This window comes from Alligator sinensis, unplaced genomic scaffold (assembly GCF_000455745.1).
Source record: "Alligator sinensis unplaced genomic scaffold, ASM45574v1 scaffold1546_1, whole genome shotgun sequence".
NCBI lineage: Eukaryota > Metazoa > Chordata > Crocodylia > Alligatoridae > Alligator > Alligator sinensis.
The window spans coordinates 342,420-357,472 of NW_005842689.1; the positions used below are offsets into that span (position 1 = coordinate 342,420).

Sequence of the window (15,053 nt, forward strand, 5' to 3'; positions counted from 1 at the left end):
TATATTGTGGAGTTTCATTTTAATCACAGAAAAATGTGGATTTGGGGTTACTTATTTAAAACTAAAAATCGGGGGTGTTTTTTTTAATCAGAGAAAACCAGGATCCCTGCTGATCAGATGCCCTGCTGCACATACTATGAAATTTGCTGGGAAGGTAACACAGCAGTGCACAGACAGGTCACCATGTACTTGGAGTGTTCTGAGGATAACTTTTTAGTACAGATGGTAGAGAAGCCAACTAAGGCAGAAGATCCTCTTGATTTGCTTCCAGAAACAGGGAGCATTACCTGAGGCTATAAAGGTGGATGGCAACTTGGGTGACAGTGATCACGAAATGGTAGAATTCAGGGTCCTGAAGGACAGATGGACTGAGAATAAAGATACAGCATTACAGAAAAGCTGACTTTAACAAGCTCAGAGAATGATTGGCATGATCTTCTGGGAGACAAGCCTGAGGGGAAAAGGAATCAAGGACTGGTGGCTGTATCTTAAGGAGACCATATTAAGGGAGCAAGCATAGGCTCTGCTGATGAGAAGAAAGGATAAGTGCAGCAAGATATCACCCTCCCTGGGGTGTGGCCCCCTGGATCTGCGCCAGATGACAGGAGGCTGCCGCTGCCAGCAAGTGTCACAAGTTTTGCTTTTTCAAGTTTGAGGTGCAGTTTCTGAGAATCCTCTGCACCTATCTCCTTGAAACTTGGCAGGCTTCATGCCCTCTGAAGAGGCTGCCATCCCTGCAATATTCATCCAAATCAGCCACGAAATGACAAAGTTTTAGGCATTTTCATGATTCCCCATATAGCCTATGGGCGAAATGACGAAACGTGTCGAAACAGCGAAACAGTTTTGATGAAACGAAATGTAACAGTGCTTCAAAACTAAACAAAATGAAACACTGTCCCTCTGAAATGGCGAAATGAAACAATGGTGTTTTGCACAGCCCTAGTATTTAGGGTTAAATCTAGAAGTGCTTCTATTCTTGTGGGTTCCAAGAGGAGTTGTTCTAGAAAGCAAACATTTATTGCATTCAGAAAATGTCTCTCTGCCTCTATAACCCCAATGAGGTATTCAACAACAATTGTAGAAGCTAAGAACAATACAAAGGTAGCAACACTGCTTTAACTTTAATCCTGATTCAAGCAGTGTTAAAGCTGGAACTGTTTTGGTACATTTGTATCATTCCCAGCTTATCTGTATGTATCTGTCAACATGCAGAAGCTGCTGTGCAGTTCAAAGCCAGTCCCCACTCCACTTTTTGAAAAAAAAACCCAAACAAACTTCAAATGTACATGAACTATTCTACAGGAATAGTTAAAGTCTCCTATTATTATTGCATGTCCTGCTGATGCAGCTTCTGTGAATCCCCCTTGGCATTTTGTAATCACCTTCACTACCATGAGCAGGTGGTCAGTGGCTGAAGGGGCTGAGTGGTGAGCGGGGAACCAAAAGGCTGGCAATTCAGGTCTGGACACTGGGACATGATCTTAAGCCACAATTTTGAGGAGGGCTTTAAACTAGGTTCACAGGGTGATGGAGACCAAAGCCCCGAGGTACATACAGGAGTGGGAGACTTGGAGGAAGCAGAAGCAGGATGGGACAACAGGAGTACTCTCATACTTCCTGAGAAATCAGGGCAATCAAAAAGTTACCTAAGGTAGCTGTATACAAATGCATGGAGCCTGGGATACCAGAAGGAAGAACTGGAAATCCTTGCACAGTCACGGCACTATGACATGACTGGAATAACAGCAACTTGGTGGGATAGCTCGCATGACTGAAGCACTGTCATGGATGGGTACAAACTGTTCAGGAAGGACAGGCAGGGAGAACAGGAGGAGGAGGAGTTGTAGTTTATGTAAAAGAGCCATATGATTTCCTAGGGCTCCAGTATGAAGCTGGAGATTGGCCTGTTGAGAGTTGCTGGGTTAGGGTCAGAGGGGAAAGCAACAAGGGTGACGTCATGGTGCGTGTCTGGTGTAGACCACACCAGACAAGGAGGATGTGGTAGATGAGGCTTTCTTCAAAAAGATAGCAGAAGTTTCCCAGTCACAAGCCCTGGTTCTCATGGAGGACTTCAATCACCCTGACATCCGCTGGGAGGGCAATACAGCAGTTCACAGGCAATCCAGGAAGTTTTCGAAGAGTACTGGATACATCTTCCTGCTGCAAGTGCTGGAGCGGCTAACTAGGGACCATGCTCTTCTTGACCTGCTGCTCACAAACAGGGAAGAATTGGTGGGGGATGTAGTGGTGGATGACAACTTGGGCAGCAGTAACCATGAGATGATTGAGTTCAGGATCCTGAGGAAAGGAAGGATGGAGAGCAGCAGTAAGGACCCTGGACTTCAGAAAAGCAGACTCATTATGGCCTTATGGGCAAGATCTCCTGGGCAGCCAGTCAGAGGGGGAGGGTAGTCCAGGAGAGCTGGCTGTACTTTAAAGAAGCCTTACTGAGAGTGCAGGAACAAACCAGCCCGATGCACAGAAAGACTAGCAAGTATGACAGCAGACCAGCTTGAAAAATTGGCCTGTTGAGAGTCTCTGGGTTAGGGTCAGAGGGGAGAGCAACAAGGGGGATGTCATGGTAAGTGTCTGCTATAGACCACCAGACCAGGAGAATGAGGTGGATGAGGCTTTCTTTAAACAGCTAGCGGAAGTTTCCCAATCACAAGCCCTGGTTCTCATGGGGGACTTCAATCAGTCTGACATCTGCTGAAATGACAATATAGCAGTTCATAGGCACTCCAGGAAGTTTTTGGAGAGTAGTGGGGACAACTTCCTGGTGCAAGTGCTGGAGCAGCCAACTACAGGCCATGCTGTTCTTGACCTGCTGCTCACAAACAGGGAAGAATTGGTGGGGGATGTAGTAGCAGATGGCAACTTGAGCAGCAGTGACCACGAGATGATTTGAGTTCAGGATCCTGAGGAAAAGAAGGAAGGAGATCAGCAGAGTAAGGACCATGTACTTCAGAAAAGCAGACTTCAACTCACTCAGGGAACTCCTGGGCAGGATGCCCTGGGAAGCCAGTCTGAGAGGGAGAGGACTCCAGGAGAGCTGGCTGTACTTTAAAGAAACCTTACTGAGAGTGCAAGAACAAACCATCCTGATGTGCAGGAAAATTAGCAAGTATGGCAGACCAACTTGGCTTAGCAGGGAACTCTTTAGTAAACTAAAATCACAAAAAGAAAGCTTATAAGAGGTGGAAACTTAGACAAATAGTTAAGGAAGAATATAACAGCACTGCTCACGCACGCAGGGATGAAATCAGGAAGGCCAAATTGGAGTTGCAGTTAGCAAGGAATGTGAAGGGTAACAAGAAGGTTTTCTCCAAGTACGCTGGGAGCAAGAGGAGGATCAGGGAAAGTGTGGGTTCCTTACTGAATGGGGGAAGCAACTTCATTCTCTTCTGCATCCTCTGTAATAAAGTGCTCAATGCCTTTTTTTCCCTTGGTCTGCTCAGTCAGCTCCCTGACTACTGCACCTGGCACCACAGTTTGGGAAGGAGGTGAGCAGCCGTCAATGGTGAAAGAACAGGTTAGGGACTACTTAGAAAAGCTGGATGTGTCTCTGTGCTAGCCATGCAGTCTGGGACTGCCATTAGCTAGATCAGGAGTGGGCAAAATATGGTCCACGGGCCCACAGGACTCCTAAAAATTTTGGAAAATATTCATCTGCTCCTGGCTGCCTGTCAAAGAGGACAGGAGACAGGGGCAGTAGGACCCAGGGGGAGCTGGCAGCAGGAGACAGGAGCCCAGCCGTGCCCACTCACAGCTATTTCCCTGCTTCCTGCACCCGCCCTACTCCAGCACCATGTGGTTCCCAGCTGCATGGCTGGACTGGGGAGCATGGGGCCCCACTGATTGGGGAGGGGGGGCGGTGTAGGCAGGGGCAGTGTGTGTGCGCGCGCGTGTGTGTGTGTGTAGGCAGGGGTAGAATGTATGTTTTAGATATTCACTTTTAAAAATATAAATTGGTATTTTTCTAGTTCCAAGATGGCAAAACCCCTTGCTGAAAGAAGTACTTCCGAGGGCAAGGGGAGGGACTTCTGGTGGCAACGGTCAGGGGGCAGGACTTCTGGTCACAAGATGGTGACCAGGGGGCGGGGCACCTGTCAAGGGGTGGGGCTACCCATGCAGCTCTTGATAGTTTGCCAAAACTTGTTAAGTGGCCCCCTCCCCGAAATAACTGCCCACCCTTGAGCTAGACAGAGAGATCAGTGAGGCAGTTACCCCTAGCATGTAAAACATCCGAGTGATCTCAATGAAAGTATGGGGCAGTTCACACCTTAAGCTGCAGGCAGTCTGCATGATTTTGCAAATACCACTGTATACTGGTTTAGATTACTAACATTTTTAACATTACCTTTGAAACAAGGGCCTGATGTTTTATTCATTTAAACATTCATTTAAAATGTTTCAAACAGAAAAAATTCTATATAGATGAAATCTCAGAATATGTCGTCCCTTTGATTAGCTAGTGGGTGTTTTGTGTCAGTTGGACCATTCCACTTTTTAGCAGAACATGGGTATTTGAATGAAGTGGGGGAGAATATTACTATTTGTTCAGGTTTTAGTTTCTTTCACTTCACTTTTACAAGCACTCACTCCTCCTGTTGGTTGGTTTTATCCTCCCTCCATAAAATTATACCTTTGTACTTGCCAAAGTTATTAATATAAGAGAAGCATTTATTCAAGCCATGAAAATGAATTTAAAAAAAATCAGTAAGAGGACTGGTGCATACAGGAATCAGCTCCTGGCAAATATTAGGAAATATTACCATCTCCTCTTGCAGATTTTCTTATCCAAATACACTGGTTTGACTTGCTTGTTTAAAACCATATCGCTCTAACTTAATAGAAGTACAATTTGTTACAGGGTTCTCTCATTGTAGTAAAGTGGATTTTAGAAGAGAGTAAATTTGCATTAAAAAACCTAAAAATTTGTAAATTATAAACCATATATTTTTATGTTACCTCATGCGGAACTTCCTGTAGGCGATCCAGAGCTCTGATGTGATCCAATGTATCTATAGATGGAGAGAGACCACCATGGAGACAGAATATCTGTCCAGGAATAAAGTGATAAAAATATTAATCATATCATCAAAATAACAGCTTAAAAGGTAAGAATTAGCTGACTTTAGAGTTGTTTAGTTTTATACAGTTCTAACTCTCATGGCAAAACCTCACAGCTCATTTAAAACAAAAACGAAGCCTCTGAATGCCATATGCAAAGTTTTAAAGTAAAACTAAAACAGCGAAAAGGGTCCTATAAAGATGTCAGGTCATATTTCTTCAATTACTATTTCAGAAGTGTTTTGCCTCACAACAGAACTTTAAATTATGAAACAGTCATTGTGTATCATGTTGGGTTCCTAAAGAGTGAAGTGGTGAACCAGAAGAAACTTAAACTCCTATAACAGCTTGAAGGATTAAGTAGGCAAGTGCTGAAAAGACCAACACCCTCTTCCTCATCTCACATCTTAAACCAACCTGGTCACAGCTCCTTAACCTTACTTACATGTCACTTCACTCTAGGACAGTGCCTGTGGAAGTTCCACCAGCTGCACAGGCAGTTTCTACATCTTAAAAATTACTTTACAGGAGCTGAATACTGCACATATGCCAGCAAAATGCCTCTACAATGCCTACAAGGAGTACTCTAGTGAGATTATTAAAAACAATTATATCCCAACAATTTTTTAGAGATTATAGTATTGATATCCGATGTACTTGTTAATAGCCACTTTTTATGTGGGGAGGAGAAGAGAAAGGAAGAAACAACCTTTAGCTGATGGGCCCAAGTCAGCCAGTAAAAATATTAAGGGGAAAAAAATGAAGATTTAGATCAGAGCAATGACCGAATACTTCCATATGAAAGGCCTGACCCTACAGGTGATCCGTAAGAATACAACAAAGGATGATGTCCCTCCATATGCCATAACATATACAAAAATACCTAAGTAAAAGCACAGAGCTGGATTTAAGGCAAGGAGGATGAGCGAAAGGAAGAGGTTCCCAAGAAAGGCCTATACAAAACCACAAGTCAATGCAGTCCCCACAAGATGGCGATTAATCTCCAGGGAACCTGGTTTTCTCTTTTTAAAAACCAGAGATTCTCTGATTAAAAAAAAAATAAAAAAATCTCTGATTAAAATGCCCCAAATCCGCATTTTTTTCTGTGATTAAAATGAAACCACTATATAGACAGGTATCAACTGAACACAATGTTTTATTGATATATTTATAATTTTAAAGCAATTTGGAAGCCTCCCAGTGCCTCAATCATTAAAATAAAATAAATTCTAAATACCTATATATTTTGGCATTTGATTTTATTTATTTTTTAATCACAAAAAATCAGAGTTCCCCCTGCCCCTTCACTCACCAGAAAGGGTCCACCTGCAGCTGTCCCCCTGCTGCTTTGTGGTGCTGAGCAGCTCTGATATGCTGGTACCCTGCCCCTGCACATGCCCTTGCCTCTCACTCCCAACCCACAGCTCCCTGCACCCCCCCTTCCTGCTGGAAGGGGCCCCCAGCTGCCAGGACTATGGGACCAGGGCAAGGTCCAGGGCCTGCAGTCCCCTGCCCCTCCTCAGCAGCACCTAAGCCCCAGCTGCCACGACCACAGCATGCATATAGCACCCCCTGCATCAAGCTTCCCTAGCCCCAAGCAGCCCCTTGCAGGCTGGAATTCTGCCAGCCTGCAAGAGAAAACTGTTGTTGCCTATGTTTTTCTCCTTTAAAGGAGAAAATCTGCATTTTTCCCTTTTAAAGGAGAAAATACATGTTTTTCTGCAGTGAATGCAAAATCTGGATCCCTGTTAATGACATAAGATAGTCAAGGACATCACTGGCAGCAGACATGAAATGGATCAGTGCATGCCAGCCAGCCTAAGCTAAGACTATGACAAAGGCGTCGAGAAGAGTGCTTAGAATGTTGAAGGCTGTTCAGAAGAGAACTAGCTTGACACTTCCAGGCAACTTTGGGGCAGTTTCAAGCAAACACAGGGAGGAAAAGCGAAAAAAAAAAAAGGTCATAATCAGGACTGTGATTCAGGATGAGACAAGGTTCACCACTGATTTGGAAGCTGAACAGGAAAGCATTCAATGGACAGTCTCCATCTCCGATGAAATTTCAGACTATGGTATCAGTTGAAAAGGTCTCTCAAGGAACACGATCATCAAGAGGGAACACTATGCAAACAAACCACTGCCATCAAGAACAAGTGCCATACAAAGCACTGCTTCTCTGAGAACTTACTGTATTTACTGGCATACCACATCACATACTGCCTATTCCCCCCAAAAATTAGAGCTTCAAAACCGGGATGCATGTTTTAAGGAAGTTGATTTCTGTGCTGGAATGGAGGTATGGGAATGCCAGAATGGATGCCTTAGGGCTTGTGCTCTTTTGGCAGTACAGAGGAGGAACAGCCAAAAGCTGCTACCAATTTGGTAGCTACTGTGACAGGGTCTAGCTGAGGAGCCAGAAGGTGGGTGATGCTGATAAGCGGACTCTGCTCCTTCTCTACACAGCTGTGAGCTTTCAGCCATGGTGAATCCATTCTGTGGTAGGAAGATTATGGAAAAAATATCCCTTCCCCCTGCATTCTGCCTCCTCAAAACAAGTTGTGGGTGGTATAAGGGTAAATACTGCTTCACTTCACACATCCCAGGTTGCAGTAATCACAACAACCAAACACGGCTCTAAACCGCTTCCCATCCAGTTTATTTACTGAACTTGCTCTCCCAAGTTGAAGGAAAACCTTTAGGAAAAGGATGTCCATGGTAATGTAGCAACTTGCAGCAGTTTCTTGACACACTGAGCTCGAACTGCTGTAAGCTGCAGCTGCACCAAATAAAGTGCACTGATGTCAAAAGGGAATTATATGGGAAAGGAAAAACCCATTTTAATGTAAATCAAACAAAACAAAAGCTTTTTTTTTTCTCGCCTGACAAGAAAAAAACCCCCTTTGTATTATGTGCTATACTCAGAGTATGACAAAAACTCTTCAAAGGACCATTTTCTCCAAGTTCTTTTAGAAGTCAAACTAGATCAATGGTTCTCAACCTTTTGAGACTCAAGGTTCAAGGCACCTTGACAAACTTGAGGCACCCCTCACTAAACTAAAGACAACCTCTGAATAAAATGCCAGCTCTTCATTTGTTTTCTGACTACAGGAAAACAGCAATTCTACTCTTGCAAACAACTCAGAAAGACCATAACAGGTCAAAATGTTTTTTGAGTTTATGGAGTCCCTTTTAAAATCTCTGGGTTTATATTGTGAATCATATTTGTATACCTAACAGTGCTAACATTGCATGGCACCCCAGGGCATCCTTGAAATGATCTCATGGCACCTTGGTTGAGAATCACTGGACTACATTAGATGGTGCCAAACAACTGTTGCTTTCAAGAAAGATGAATTAATCCCTCTATAATGCATAAGAGCTTACCTGGCCATCTACTAGAGCTGTTAGCGGAAGATAATCAAATAGGTCTGTGAAATACTTCCAAACATTAGCATTTCCATACTTTCGTAGACATTCATCATAAAATCCATATACTTGTGTAATTTGTCTGCTCTCATGATTTCCTCTCAGTATTGTAATGCGTTCTGGATAACGCACCTTTTGGCAGAAAGAGAACAGATATTTATAATTTTATTATTTACATGCTATTATGAACCAATAAGAAATTAAGCATCTTTCCAATAAGAGTCTTCTGCCCTAAAAATACATTCCAAATAATCTTTCTCCTTAGCCCTCCCACAATTTACTCCAGAAATCCCCAAATAAGAGATTTTAAAATAAAGATGTCACACTGTACCTTTAATGCTACAAGAAGGGTCACGGTTTCCACGGAGTAATAACCTCTGTCCACATAGTCACCCATAAATAAGTAGTTCGTATCTGGTGATTTTCCCCCAATCCTGAAGAGTTCCATAAGATCATGAAATTGACCATGGACGTCCCCACAGACTGTAACAGGACAACGTACCTCCTGTACATTGGATTCTTTTGTAAGTATTTCTTTAGCCTGGGGAGGAGAGGAGAAAAAAATATATAGATGAAATTAGGAAACTTTTCTGCAAGCAGATTTAGCAGCTACTTCAGTGTCTACTAAATACAATGCCAATTTCCTGAGAGGTTAACAAGTACCAAGCCACTAGAAAACCCAGTTTTAGAGATGAACAGACAGTGTATATTAAAAATTACTTTGAGGAGAGATGACCAACCTTGTGTTAGCTAGAGATCAGATAATTGAAATTTTTGCTAAACTCCCTATTTTAAAGCATATTAAGTTTGAGATTTCTGTAAAAGTACAAACAATCCAAAAATGTTGATAAAACAAGGCTTATAAATTCACATATTATGGGTCACAAGGTATCACATCATAACTTCCCAACTGGATTGCCTGTGCAACACAGGCCAGAAAGACATCCCAGTGACAATGTAAATATTTAAAAGTAATTATAAATCCATTAAGAAAAAAAAGTAATGATAAATCCCCAAGAAGCTTGTTTTCCAAAGGACAGTTCCTTACTGTTAAATGATTTCCTCACTGCTCATCTGAATGTGTCAAGCCACATTAAAACTATTGGATTCTGTCAAACCTTTGTCAGATTAAATGCTCCCTTACATAATACATTTTCCCACATACAGGTACTTATAAGCAGGGATCCTGGTTTTCCATTCACCATGGAAAAATGCGGTAAAACTCAGATTTTCTCATTTTAAGGAGAAAAACATGGGAAATGATGGGTTTCCCCTTGCAGGCTGGCAGAGTTTCAGCTTGCAAGCTGCTGAGGGGAGGGGGAGGAGAGCAGTTAGGCAGGGGATGCCATATGCATGTGAACATGCACATGGCCACCAGGCTAGAGAGCAGTTCCGGCAGGTAAGTCTGGTATAGGGGGGATTGAGGCCCCTATAGTGAGGGAGGGAGGGAGTTGGGCAGGGCTGGAGCTGCTGCCCAGCCCTGACGATGTGTAGAGCTTGGGGCCCAGGGCTTGAATGCATGGCCATAGGGGCCGGATAGGGAGGACGGAGGCATCCACTGGTCCACAGAGGGCAGTAGGGCAAGATCACCTGGATATCACGTGAAGATCTGCTGCAGTACAAAAAGAAAACACCCACAAATTGCACACCATTAGTTATGACAAACCATCCTTCCCTGGAACCTATACGGAAAATCTTCAAACAATTGCATCCCATACTAGAAGAAGACCCCATTCTTAAAGAGATTTTTCCAGAACCACCCATCCTAGCCATTAAACAAGCACTGAACCTCACTAAAAGCACTGACCCTCACTAACCTCATCCCCAGAAGCAAACTCCCTATGCCCCAAGCCACACCCAGTGGATCCAGACCATGCCAGGACAAGAAATGCAAAACCTGCCAACACATCTCCATCACCCCCACAATAACTACACCCCAGAACAGAATGATCACCATCCCTGGATCTTACACCTGCACCTCCAAGAATGTTATGCATCTCATCCAGTGCACCAAATGCCCTGATGGAAAGTATGTAGGAGAAACCAAACAACAACTACACACCAGAATGAACACACATTGAAAACCTATCCAAGAAAGAATACCCAACTACCTGTGGGGGCACATTTCTCACAAGATAATCACTCCCTCTCTGATCTCTCAGTTCTAATCCTCAAAGGGAACTTACAACACACTTTTCATAGACGAGCCTACGAACTTCACTTCATAAATATACTGGATACAAAAAATCATGGACTCAATATAGACATTGGATTTATGATACATTACAACCTGCCTGACATCTGATCTATCAGGTACCTGCCTGACCTGACCTCTTATATTCTTCTTTTCTCCCCACCTTTTCTGCCTTTTGTCTTCCTGATTTCCAACCATTTCCTTTTTCTTTGGTAGCCTCTTTTTTTAACCGCGTACTATTAGTACTGTAGTGTCTCTCTCTGGCTTTTTTCCCCCTGCTTTCTTCCCCCTCTCTTCCCTGTTTTACCTTTTGGTTTTTCTAATTTCTACCTATTTATATTTTCACTGACATCCTGTCACGCTTTCTGCATCCCTCATTCCTGTTTTCCTGATCTCCTACTATGGTAATAGCAAGACTTTAGATCTTTATATAAGGTCCAGTAAATAAAGTATTGTTGCCACAGAGCAAACCTCATCGATATAATACCAGCAGCTCAGTTAATTCTTCAGGCACAAGCTACGGAGCTCAGCCAAAACTATGGCTTTGAGAGGGTTAACACAGGACTGCCATCTGGGCGGCCATCTTGGCAGCTGAATAGCATGTACAATGTCTCCAGGCTGGCTTCTTTTCCAGCTTCCCCACTTAAAACAACCCTCCCAATGCTGGGGGGGAAGAGTCCTGATTTTGGGGGAACAGATGTGTACTGTATGTGAGAAAATACAGGCTATTCCCAGCCATTCATTGTCATAGTACAGGGGTGGAATCTTCAAATAAATGTGTTATTTTCTGTTTTGTGTTGGCAAAACAAAACCAGGCAGAGGCTAAGACTTTTCTCAATCATGTGATGCCAGGGCCAAGAGTGAAGGAGTAACAGCAGTGGGTAGCTGTATTATATACAACAGTACCTTCTCATACTATACTTGGTTCTACACAGCACTATCCCCTTATTTCATAAGCTGCAAGTTCACCCACAATCTTACGCTGAGACTTCATTTATACTTACAATAATAAGTTTATACCCTCCAGGTTCATCCGCATGACATTTTTGAGAATCATGTCAATTGCTTAAAGTAAATGGGAATATGAAGTCATACACACCTGTTGGCCACAGGTCAATATGATATCATTTCCCAGAAAGAGTATAATCACTTCCACATGTAACATATTAGTCTATTATTTGTAATCAATTTACAGGCAGGACTAAGCACGTGCTGCACTGTCTTGCCCTGCCCAGCCCCACTCCTGGGAGGCATGCAGGGAGGGGCATGGGGAGGTACATGTGCTGGTGCCCCCAATTCCTGTCAAATGATTATAGTCACCTTATATAATAGTCAGCCTATACTTACATAAGCTTTAAATCTGGGATATGCATGAGCAGGAAGTGAAACCAGAACTGAACCAGAACAAAAGAACCAGTATGAATCAGTATGTTGTTTTGAACCTGAACCGGAACTTTAACAGCAGTTTCAAACCCCCCGCCCCTGCTCCCCCAGCTGGAGGTGTGCGCGGTGGCGGGGAGCTGCCCTACCCTTAACAGCTCAGAGAAATTCATTAAACGGCCCTACAGCCCAAATAATTGCCTACCCGTTTCAGAAGGTATTCATGTGACCCCCACACTGTTCCTGCCCAGGACTGCTCTGTACCTTCCCTTCTCTTGCACAGACAACTATTTAACTGCGAAATGAGTGAATATTAAAATAATAGGCATATTTGCTTCTTCTGTTGTCAACTCCATAGGGAAGAGAGACTTCTGATTTGGACTTGCATGAGTCCAAACCAGAAAAGGCTAGAGGTCCCACTCTCCTTGTGTGCACAAAGCAAGGATTTTATTTTAATTTTGAAACTGACAGACTCTGTCTAAGACCTCTAAACCTGGGTTGTCATCCAGCCTGAGTAAGCAGTGAAACTTTCTTTACAGGGTGTAAGATTTTAGATTCCCCCTGCCCCTCACTATTAATCTAGCAGATTTTGAAAGGTTGTTTAGCACGTTTTTCCCCCTGCACTGGGCTTGGGGCAGCCCCTGCCCCATACTCTATGGGGGCAGGCACCCAGCAGAGGGAACCCTCTTCCCCATCCCTCCCAGTCTCACCCCACATCTAACCAGCTAAGCAAAGCCTTAGCTGGGATTATATAGTTGGGGCTGGTCCCACTTTGCTATGATTTCAGTATTTTGCACAGTGCAAGCTCTTCTGCTCCTCGTGTAACGTGACTTTGGATCTGGCAAGAACAAATAGTATCAACTGCCATTTATAATCAGAAGTACACCAGAAGAGAAAGCTGCTTCAGAGGCTGAAGGACAAAGCAAGCAACAAACCACCATGTCCTCGATGTTTAAAAAGACCACTGAAAAAGAGATATAAAATTACTGGGAATTTTGAAGCTGTGAAATCAAAAAAGTGTTTTTTGGGGAAAAAATTTAGATTTTGGGAAAAACTGAAATAAGCAATATTTATTTTCTTATCTATCTACATTGACTGTTATGTATAACTTAATTAGCACATAAAATTGTAACATTTGGTATATTTATGAAATTTAAAAGTGTAAATGTTTTATTTGAATAAAACCAAGGCATTTAAATTATTTGTAATTATTGTTACAAGTGGAGCTACAAGCTGCTGCACCCTAAAGTACTTAAGCATCTCTTACTTTTTGCCAGTTTGTGAGAACTAGGGAAAAAATAAAAGTTGAAACTAGAAACCATTAACACTGTAGTAAACAAAAGGAAGTTTTTATTATCTGGACTTAGAAAGTCTCCTCCATACAGTCAGCACTCTCCAGAAAGAGAAGAAACTCCCATTTTTAGAAAAAAAAACTCAGAAAAAAAAATCCCTTGAAGGGTGGAGACAAAAAAAATTCGCACATGAAACCAAAATGTCATTTAACAATCAAATATATCCCTGAAAATATTAGCATCACAAGTTTCTTTGCCTAATCAGTCACACTGAGTTTCTAAAATATCAATATTTTCTGATGCTGAATTTGAGCCTTCATTTGACTTCAAAAAACCAAAGGTTTGCATGGATTAAAACAAGCTTCTCTACTCTTTCACAGGTTAGTTTATTTCTTGATTTGGTGTGTATATTTCCAAACATAAACCAGATTCTTTCACATGCTGGAGAAGACAAAGGAATCTGAAGCAGGCAAGAAGCAAATGGAATCTGAGGCTGTGTTGTACAAAGGTCTTGCCACCATGCTTGGCAGAGTCCCGGATTGCACTCCTGGACCAAATACCTGACCATGTTCTGTATTCTGCAACATTTGAACGTACCTTGCCAACATCAAGTCTTAAGTGCGTTGCTTGTTTCGTAATCCAGTCAAATGCAGCAGCAATGCTATCACTGCTAACACTTCTACCTTTGAATCTTGAACCCAAAAGATTTACAGCAGTGTGAATTGGCTGGCAAAAAAATTCCTCCTGCCTGTCAATGAAGTCTTTCACTTTTCCATACTCGTAAGTGGAGTTATACTTACACTGTCAAGCAGCTGATTTTATCTGAGCCATTAGATAAGGAATATCTAACAAAAGCACACTCTCGTTCAGATGTAGCGATTGCTGAAAAATCTGGCTTTAGAATCTTTAGGGAGTTCTGCATCTGGACTCAGAAGACATCCTCAATCATCAAGTATAGTGTTCCTTACCCTTTGGACTACTTTAAAATCTTTGGTTATCACCAGGGATTTGGGTTTTCCATTTCCCATGGGAAAACGGAGAAAATCACGGGTTTTACATTTTACCAGAGGCAAATGCGGATTTCTCATTTTACTGGAGAAACCCACGGATTTTACAGTTTTGCAAGCGGTTCTCTGTAGGCAGGCAGAGTTCCAGCCTGCAAGGGGATGGGAGGGAGTGGGTAGAGGGCAGTCAGGCATGGGGTGCCATAGCATGTATATACACATGGCTGCCAGGAAGCCTGGAGAGCAGTTCCTGCAGGTAAGTGGCGGGGAGAGAGATTGAGACCCCCATAGGAAGGGAGGGAGTCAGGCAGGGCTGGGGCTGTTGCCCAGTCAGACAGTGCGTGGCACTTGATGCCTGAGGCTGCAACATGCAGCAGCAGGGTTCTGGCAGGCCAGGGGTGGCTCATCTGAGGGGCAGGCGGGGGTGAGGCTGGTTCCCCATTGCTGCGCATGCTCTGGGGGGCAGGGTGGGGAGCTAGCTCCTCCAATGAGCCTGTAGCATGCAGTTGGGGTGGCATGGGGGGGTAGGAGGGAGCCACACACTGTGCTCTGCTCTGGTGCAGCAGCTGCCACCTCCAGCCAGGGGCAGGGGGCTATAGACCCAGGTCCCTAGCCCTGTAGCCCTGGCAGATGGGGGGCCCCTCTGTCAGGGGACTGTGAGTGGGGGGTGATGGGCACCAG

The 15,053-nt window shown here is 43.4% G+C and overlaps 1 protein-coding gene across 1 annotated transcript in view; it reads right to left on the reverse strand.

Annotated features, from left to right (window-relative positions):
* The window catches only part of PPP2CB (protein phosphatase 2 catalytic subunit beta), a 62,902-nt gene that overhangs the window by 10,176 nt on the left and 37,673 nt on the right, over positions 1-15,053 (reverse strand). The window contains exons 3-5 of the mRNA XM_014524871.2: positions 8,834-9,043; positions 8,461-8,634; positions 4,975-5,064 (exon numbers count right to left, since the gene is read on the reverse strand). Of these exons, the coding sequence (XP_014380357.1) occupies positions 4,975-5,064; positions 8,461-8,634; positions 8,834-8,950 (381 nt within the window). The 5' untranslated portion in view covers positions 8,951-9,043. The remainder of the gene's footprint in view (positions 1-4,974; positions 5,065-8,460; positions 8,635-8,833; positions 9,044-15,053) is intronic.